This window comes from Diprion similis, chromosome 2 (assembly GCF_021155765.1).
Source record: "Diprion similis isolate iyDipSimi1 chromosome 2, iyDipSimi1.1, whole genome shotgun sequence".
Taxonomy (NCBI): Eukaryota; Metazoa; Arthropoda; class Insecta; order Hymenoptera; family Diprionidae; genus Diprion; species Diprion similis.
The window spans coordinates 4,982,896-4,992,324 of NC_060106.1; the positions used below are offsets into that span (position 1 = coordinate 4,982,896).

At 34.8% G+C, this 9,429-nt stretch overlaps 1 protein-coding gene across 1 annotated transcript; it reads left to right on the forward strand.

Annotated features, from left to right (window-relative positions):
- The first annotated feature begins 255 nt into the window (after positions 1-255).
- Positions 256-4,837, forward strand: LOC124416587 (allantoicase-like). The gene is made up of 7 exons (XM_046897791.1): positions 256-440; positions 1,117-1,179; positions 2,559-2,775; positions 2,896-2,984; positions 3,191-3,565; positions 3,767-3,949; positions 4,160-4,837. Exons 1-7 carry the CDS (start codon positions 375-377, stop codon positions 4,292-4,294), a joined length of 1,128 nt encoding a protein of 375 aa, XP_046753747.1. The 5' UTR covers positions 256-374; the 3' UTR covers positions 4,295-4,837.
- The last annotated feature ends 4,592 nt before the right edge of the window (positions 4,838-9,429 follow it).

Below are 9,429 nucleotides of genomic sequence, written 5' to 3' on the forward strand. Positions count from 1 at the left end.
ATATCAATAGACGCGCTGATAAGCGGATCATAATTGGCACAAAAGTTGACAAAACTTTAATGTGTCAGTTATTTGATAACTCGTATGTTGGGCAATCATTTGATCGCGCGTGCCTGATGCTTCCCCATTGGTCAGAAATTAATGGTCGCAAGTCTGCCACGAGACACTCTTGATATGACCAAGTAATTAGCTATTCGTCGAGACGATGCTCAATGCATGTTCGATTATGTATTTACATACACATATTTACTTTGCAGCAGATATATATATGACTTTGCGAATCCATGAATGATCCAGTTTACGGCGAGACCCAAGACCGTATACATTATACATTTAACAAAGTGAGACCAATTTCATAGCTACCAATATTCGAAATGGTTGTCGGCACGAACAATGGACTCCCAAACTTTGCCAACCTCAACGAACTCGCATCGGAAACTGTAAGTATGATGGAATTAGCGATTTAAGATTTTAAGAGAAAAAATCTTTCGTAATGGTAATCCTTCCAATTTGGCCGAGATGTGTCGTAGAAATTGAAGTTCAACTATTTATAAATTTTTTCCAAGGGGGCGTCACATCAAAATTCCTTCAGAATTATCCAAGAGTCGAATTTGACTCAATTTTTATTAATTAATTACTCTGAGTCATAACGCTGTTATCATATCGAGTAATTGATGGATCAATTTATTGATGATGAAGAAACTGGGTCAAGTCAAAAATTTTATTGTTTTTTTCCTCGTATACATTATTTAAAACTTCACTGCACTTTGCCTTGGAAAACGAGAAGAAAAATCCACTCATTTGGCTGCTCAAAATTTGATAAACATTTGTAAGTCCTGGTGAACATTAGTTAGAAACTAAAAAGCTCCATCTCTGATCCTATTAACCCACGCATGGAAAATATTTTTAATCGCAACACATTCTGGGTCAGTCTTGAGTCTATATCATGAAAGAGTTCAACTTAATTTGTGCCCATGCCTCCAATATCAATATACTTTTTTCGTGATTTGATTTTCTTAATAAATCTTGGTGCAAGAAAAAGAAAAAATTGTATTCGTGAAATTCATTTCTTCGCAGTGGAATTCGCAATTTCATTAATGATGCATTTTGTTGCAGAATGGGGGTCAAATAGTATTTGCTACCGACGATTGGTTCGCGTGTGCGGAAAATCTTCTCAAGGTGAGTGAATTTGAGTCACATGTTGATGGGATTTAAAAACCCGTTTTAGGGTACGGTATTCATGGTGCATTCCGTACCAAGTCAACCCAAGTATTGTAAGCCTTAACACTTTTGGTGTGGTCACAACTTTTTTCGTTATAAATATTCAAAGCTTTTTATAGTTCGTGAGTTATGAGGGGACAAATAAGCGAAACTCTGTAATTTCCGAATTTTCTTAAAATTAAAAGTCATAAAATCCTTTATAAAACAAGTGATTTTCATCCCATTTCAATCTGTTACGTTCAATATGTGTCGAAATATTGTTGGAAATAATATCAAAAAGGTTTTCACAGTACAATAAATGTGAAAATTTCTAAAAAATTGTGTTCCGACAAGTGACTACCTAATTTTGTCAATAATTCGCAATTCAGAAGTTTTGTGGATGATTGCAGATTATTGGCACAATTAGGCGGTGACACTTGTTGGATTACAATTCCAGAGCAAATTCTTTTTTCAACGCTTCTCCGAGTACCGTGAAATTGTTTAAAAAGTTTCCGACTACAAGTATAATGCAAGGAGCTTTTCGAATTTCGGGTTTCGGGCTTCGGATTAAAACTGAGTGAAAACAACTTGTTTTATAAGCTGTATTATGAATTCAATTTTTAAACAAATCGAATATTTATAGAACTTCACTGCTGTGTCCCCTTAAAAATGGACGGTTTAATATTTTCAAAACTATTAGCAAAAATCTTATTTCTTATCACACATTTTGTTTTTGATATTTTTGTCTATTTTTTGCAGCACATTGAAAATTTTAAGTGGTTCAAGAATTATTGAAGTCTCTCAATAAGTAAGAAAAATGTGACCATAATGAAACCGATCTTAAAATAATGAAAAATTATGTTTTTGCGGATTGATTAAATATTTTGAAAATGTAAGCAATTTCAAACTGCTATAAATGTAAAGAAAGATACTTTCTAATCCTGAGACTTGCTTTATAATGATTGAAATAGAAAATGCCAGTTTAAGGAAATGTTTTCGAAATTTCAAAGACGTCGATCTATAGAGGGATTAAAATATTTGTAACTCGACGGTTTGCATGCAAGGAAGACTTGGGGTGTTTTGAAGATGGCAGTATCACCCGACAAAGTTTCAACAATTGGTGTCCAAGTTGAATACTCTTTAATTCACGACATGCCTCTTAAGTAAAAATCACTATGCATGATTCTTAATTCTTGGTTAAAGCTCAACGGACAAACAATTAGTTAACTCTTGCCATTAAATTATCCATTAAAAATTCTAACAACGACTACGATGGAGTGATTACCGTCCGAGAAAAAAAAACGTTCGAGCCCTGTATACAAGGAGTACAAATAATTAGTAACTCAAAACGATTTCAGGACACGGAACCAGTCTTCAAACCGGACCTCTATACGGATTTTGGAAAATGGATGGATGGCTGGGAGACGAGAAGAAGAAGATGCCAAGGTCACGACTGGGCAGTCATTGCTCTGAAGAAACCATCTACGATAATGGGCGTCTGCGTTGACACGGCGTACTTTACAGGAAATTATGCTCCAAGGTTTTCCATCCAGGCAGCTAAGCTCACGGATGAAGGTCAGTAGCCAGGAGCAAATCCACAGTTTCTCACCTATATTAATTTAGTGAAAAACCAACTTGCCATACTCCAAAACCACAAGCTTATTCCTTTTTTTTATTCACCGTTGATGATTGCAGAGGCAAGACTGTTCCCAAAAAGAGAATGCAAAATTGGCACAGCCGCGAACAAATCTCAACTGGAACAAGTCCAGCGCATCAACACTCAGGTTGGTACTTTGTTGACATCTATAACTGCAGATCGTTGAATATATATATATATATATATCTCATTTAAAAATTTTGAAAATGTTCGAAAATGTATTTTTCGTTTTTTTGTTTTTTTTTTACATACTTCTCGCTCAATCGTGAGTCCGATAATAATAAGCTTATAGTTCTGATTAGCTAAAAGAAAAATGGTGTTTTTGTTCATCAGAAGTGGGAGACTTTGGTGCCAATGACGAATCTCGAAGCCGGATATGAAGACACTCGTCTGAATTATTTTAACGTCTTGGAAACTGGTACCTGGACTCATCTTCGATTGAACATGTTTCCCGATGGCGGAATCGCTCGGCTGCGAGTCTTCGGCTTCGTTACTCCTGATTGGGAAGAGGTGAACTCTGATAAACTGATCGATTTAATTTCCGCCGAGAATGGCACTGTCTGCGAAAGCTACAGCAACGCGCACTACGGGCATCCCAGAAATCTGATCAAGACTGAGAAAGGAATCAACATGGGTGACGGCTGGGAAACTGCGAGGAGACTTGACAGACCACCCATCCTAGAAGCCGACGATTCCGGTGTCCTGCAGGTAACTAATTTCGACGAATAATTTTACGTTTTGACACTTGAACTCAAAATTTCGGCTTCATGGTCGTGATCTCAAAACGCGGCCTCGAAGAAATGGATTGGATGAATATTTTATTTTACATGTAATTCAAGCGCGATTTTCGGAAAATCACAAAGTTCGTCCGCAGAATTTGAGAATTTACTGTTTCTTTGATTTTATCAGGTTCCCGGTAACGAATGGGCGATATTCAGGCTTGGACATGTAGGTGAAATTCACTCGATCGAAGTGGACACAAATTTTTTCAAGGGAAACTTCCCGGACAGCATAAAAATCGAAGGAGTTCTCGCAGACTCTAATCAAGACTCTAGGAGGTGGGCTTGGAAGACGATAATGTCTCCAAAGAAGGTAAAGATATAAGGATATAAATAAATCTTACGATGATTACGATAAATGAATCGTCAGGATTTACTGCGTCAAAGCCAGTAACAAAATTATCCCAATGTTGTAGTTTTTTCAGCGTGGAATAAAAAATACAGAAAGAAACAGAGAGAGAGATAAAAACAGAGACATTTATAATTCGAGATGAACTTTATTCCATGATTCTTCTATTTTCAGCTATCACCGCACAAACAACATTTCTACACTACCGACGACCTGCTATCTCACGGACCCATAACTCATGTCAAACTAACCATGGCACCGGATGGGGGAATCTCCAGGGTCAGAATGCTTGGTCACATTTCGCATTAGTCATTGTTTTTATATTCCTATTGAAAAAATTCTAACCCACGTGATACGTATGATGCATATTCCCAAGGTGCAGGTTACAGCTCTGGAATCAGAGATTCTAACCATGGTGATTGGTGTTGAATTTTGCAATACGAAAAATTTCTTCGCTAATATTCGTAAGTCGTGATTCGTGGACTCTTTGACAACATTCATGTGCATTCATGACTATTACAGTTAAGTGTAAATTCAAGGATTTCGAATTGATTCGTTTAGTTTTAGTCTTCATCTCACTCTCAGTATATGTTAGGTGCAATCTATTTACCTATTTCTAAATCCCTCCGAATATTTGCGATAGTAAGATCCCACACAATCTATTGAATCTGCTTTGAATATTCAAAACGTCTGCATGTTCTGCGGAAAATAGATTTTGTATGGAGTAAACGATATGTTCGTGGAATATTCAGATGAATATTAAAATTTTTTGAAAGTTATTTGGTAAACTTACGTTTATTCTTGTGATACAAATATATTTTACAAAATCGTGCGAATATTCCTTGAACATGTATAATTGTGAAAATTAAAATCCTTTGAAGTTTTTGTCACATATTTTTTCAATGTTACAAAAATCTTCTTCAAAAACTACATGAATATGCATGTGAAAATGTTTTGGCACTTTTATCAGTATTATAATCTTACTCTATTGAGTACAAGTGAATTTGAATAAGACAAAGTGATACATCACACAAAATTTATACACATGCAGATAATATATAAATATATACATGTATAAAAATCTAAAAGTCGAGAGATTTCCGAAGATCAAGATTTTCTGTAAAAGCCCCGAATATCTCGGGAATCCTGAGGTAATCGAGGCTTTTAGAGACTCCGGGATCGGGAAAAACCGATCAGATACAAATACGTCTAGAATTTGAACGTTTATTCCCGATATTTCGCATACATACATATATATATACAGGTAGAAGCATCGTTTTGAATATTTAAACATAATATGTTAGAAGAGAGTTCTCTTGCTTATTTTTTTAATAAAAGTGTTCTCTATTCTACGTTTACAAATTATTATTTTAATACTGTAAAACGGCTCGTTAAATACCTTGAAAATCTATCAGATATTACTAATCGTAAGACGCGTAGTATCTTTGCAAAACAAGTTATTGAGTGTTCGAAAAATATTATTGCGCTGCGTTTAGGGATATAAAGTGACGACATTTTCATGTTCATCAATCATTCAAATTATTTTCCTGAGAGAAGAAAAACCGATTCGCAATACAATATAACGCTAATTTTAAGATGAATTCCTAGAAACGATTATACATATACTTTTGATCAACGCTGAATTTTCCTCTTTCGATGATCTTTAAATTTACGATTTATTTCGAGTGGGAATGAGCTTCTAGAATAAGGTTATCAAATAATTTAACTCATAATTTACTTTAATCTGAATAAGAACTGTTTATTTAAAAAAAATTGGTTTAAGGTAGTTGCAGTAAACGTAATCATAAAAAAGAAAGAAATGGTATTATTAGAAAAAAGGCAAAGCTTGGAGTTCAATAATTTGAGTTCATTTAAATGCGCACTTTGCACTTTGACTGTTTAAAGTCGAGTTTTTTCTTTCTTTCTATATCAGAGTAAATTAATTAATTTACTCTTTAAAAATTTATCAATTAATTTTCCGTAAATGTAGAAAATTAACTGCAACTCAGAGATCTGTTCTCTGTGAAATTTTAACAAAGACTGCGTCCATATCATAAAATATTTTCAACCTCAAAGCTTGTCTTAACGAATTGTCACTTGACGCCAAGCAATTTTGGCTCAAAGGCTATAAAACGCATCGTGAAAAAATTTTATCAGTTGATCTGCGATACCAACAGAACACCACGCGTTTAAAGGACTTTTGGTGTGCACGTGCAGTTCGTAAGCTTCTTTGAGTTAAGAATGTCGTTAAAATTATTTAATCTAAGGGCTTAAATAAATAAACAGATAAAGTTTCCTGCAAACGGATAAGAAAATAATAATAACCGTATGTATATGTGTACACAGAAGTTTAGAGTAAAAATAAGAACGAGTGTGAGAATGGAATACAAAATCATAGTTATAAAAGTAGTAAATATGTATAAAAAGAGTCGTTAAATAATTTCAATCCATAATATGAGGCAAATGATGCAAAATGAATCTACTATATATTTACAGCCATTAGGAATCGACGATGTGGCAACTTCCTCTATGAATGTTAGATTTTTTTCGGTATACGTTTCACATATTTTACAAATTTAATAATTACGTTGTGTGCGACGAATTTAGTCTTAGTACAACAAATAAATAAAAAGCATGAAACGCTGTTATTGATTAAAGATTCGTTTCTAATTGTTGTTCCACTCGTTCTTACGAATTTTTTTATAAATACGGATAGAGAAAATTCATTCAAACCTTTTGTAGATTATTTGAAATAATTTCAATAACATTCTGTAATTTTTTTATGCAAAAATATCGACAAACAAGCCGGTGACAAAGCTGTTTCAAGAACGTCTTTGAAAATTATCTGAAATCAAAGATCATTAAAATTTATTCAAAGTATCATCAAATCCTCCCCTCAACGTTCTCTGATTATTATTTTTTTCATTTTAAAATTGTTAGTGATCATTTAAAGTGAAAACTGCTATTTTTCACGAAAAATTCCGCCGTTTTGTAAGTGGAAAACCCCCTTAACGTAAAAAAAATTGTAAAACTTGTCATTGGGGGAAAGTATTGTATATGTAAAAAGTGTATACCAAGTTTGATGAAACGAATTGGTAACCTAGTTTCTAAATGGCAGTGAACACGGACTTTTAAAAAGTGCTATTGGAAAAACTTTGTGACTGACTTCTTTGCCGATATTTTTTTGCATAAAAAAAATTACAGAATTTTATTGAAATGATACTTAATAATGTACAAAAAGTTTGAATGAATTTGCTCTATCCATATGTTAAAAAAAAATTCGCAAAAAAAGTGTTTTTTGTACGCTGAACCCCCCCCCCCCCCCCCCCCCCCTTAACGCGAGGCCTTGTTCAGGTGATACAAGTTTTACGAACAACAAAACAAAAAATAAAAATAAAAAAATGGATACTGATATGCGACATGAGACTGCATTGTATTCTGTCTGTGGCTCAAGAATGGAAATGTTCTGTGATGTGTATTTTATCATCATTCCCGGATTCAAGGCAATCTGTTTCGATTGTGTTAGAGACGGGTATACAAACGCTGTTAACGGCCAACGCGAAACTTGTTTCGACTCTAAATTACAAGGTAGTGATGCATGTCGGGTGTAGGAAAAAACCACTGCTCATTCGGATCTTCGGATGAAGTCCGAGCTTGTCGAGACATTCTTCATCCGACATCTCATTTGTCGGTAAAAATATTTTTCCCAGACAACTCACAGTTAGCACAATTTTAAGAAAGACATTCACTGTATCATTTTCTAAACTGAGAGAAAAAAAAAAAAAAAAAAAAAATGCTTTGGTAAAGATTGTTAAATTTATCTTCTTTATCGACATATGAAATATACAGCCAGAAAAGTAATCGTATATTGTGTTACTAGTGCGGAAAGTGAGTGATTTTTGATGAGTGTAAAATTTGCTGATGCGTTCAAACTTATATTTATATCCAAGTTAACATAAAGTACACATTCAAATTAATCGGAAGCAAAATTTCGCCTCTTTTTTTCTCGTCAAACGAACAAACGTATACGAAATATACGTAAGATTTCATCTCGCTTCGGGATACGGTAATTCGGAGTTGAAGCGGTTCTACACACTTTCATCAATAGCGAACGCGGCGCACACAATCCCATGAAAGTTTACTCTACACGGGGAAAAGCCGGAGGCTCTCCCAGGACAGGTTAAAGAATGAGGATACCGACTAGGCTGTAGGAACCCTGCTGGTGCCTCAACCAGACTCTCGATTCAGCGCCGGACGTTTCAGTTCGAGAAGAGCCTTCGGCCGAATCACATACTTGGCCCTTTATCAGGAGAGCCGTTTACACAGTTTAAGGCTAAATATTCGTCTCCCGGTGAATTTGTCGATGTTGGTAGATTTAATCGCTCGACATCCGCTTAGTTCGAATTGTAAAAACGGTGAATACCATTCTGTGGCAAAGGGTTGACACCTTTTCGAATTGCCAGTATACAACGAGACGACGACGCTGAGATAAGTCGAAGTCGCACGTTGACGAAAAAAAATCTCGACCTCCAGGAGGATGTACCGATGTGTGTGAATCTGTTATTCAAATACAAAGAATGTCGTCGGTATGCTATTAACCAAGTATACAAAGTGGTATCAACTTTTTGTCACAAGTTTAATTTGCACGACTTGATAAAAACACGTTCTAATCAAAGCTCACAAGTAAATAAATGATGTGTTTGCGTGATACGGAAATGTTAATCATTATTTATCGCTGTCCTTTCTGACACGTGGAGTAATTAGTTGAAGTAGCAATGTGGTATAGAACTATAAATATATTAGACTTGTTTATCGAAACTGCTGACTAAAATTCACTCTAGTTATCCAACGTAACCGGATTTCGTTTTAATTCTGACGATAATATATTGGTAGCTAGATTTAATTAAATAATGTTTTCGTCAAATGATATATATGCCCGGTGACACGTATCGTATAATGCGATCATTATTATTTTCCCTGACGGTAAATTAGTTTTTAGTTAGATTTGCATTTACCATCGGAGTGATTAAAGATTTAGGCTGTTGGGGTCAGCCATCGGCCATATGATACTGAAAATATATCAGCGATATTAGATTTTGGTTTATTAACTTTGTGAGAATACAAAAGACAAAATTTAAACTCTGATTGCGGAGTCGTTAAACTTATTTGTTGCTTCAAAGTTCAAGAAACTCTGTCTTGAAGTTGGGGTAATAAGATACATACGACGCACTTTCTAATAACGTTAAAAAATCACTAATCTGCGTTGTTAACCGAAATAGCAACGGCTCGTCTTTCAATCTAATCACCTTTGTTCTCTGTAAATCTACCGATGAAATAATATTCATCGATCGACCAAATAGAATCTTGATATTTGAGCAAATGTACCGCAGAGATTTGAACGTCAATTGACCCTGGCTTAATTGATTGAAAATGTTCTTAATAAT

Coding starts and splice junctions, on each gene's coding strand:
- LOC124416587 (XM_046897791.1), top strand. CDS start 375: ATGGTTGTCGGCACGAACAATGGACTCCCAAACTTTGCCAACCTCAAC. Junction 441..1,116: donor ACGAACTCGCATCGGAAACT/GTAAGTATGATG, acceptor ATTTTGTTGCAG/AATGGGGGTCAAATAGTATT. Junction 2,985..3,190: donor TCCAGCGCATCAACACTCAG/GTTGGTACTTTG, acceptor TTTGTTCATCAG/AAGTGGGAGACTTTGGTGCC.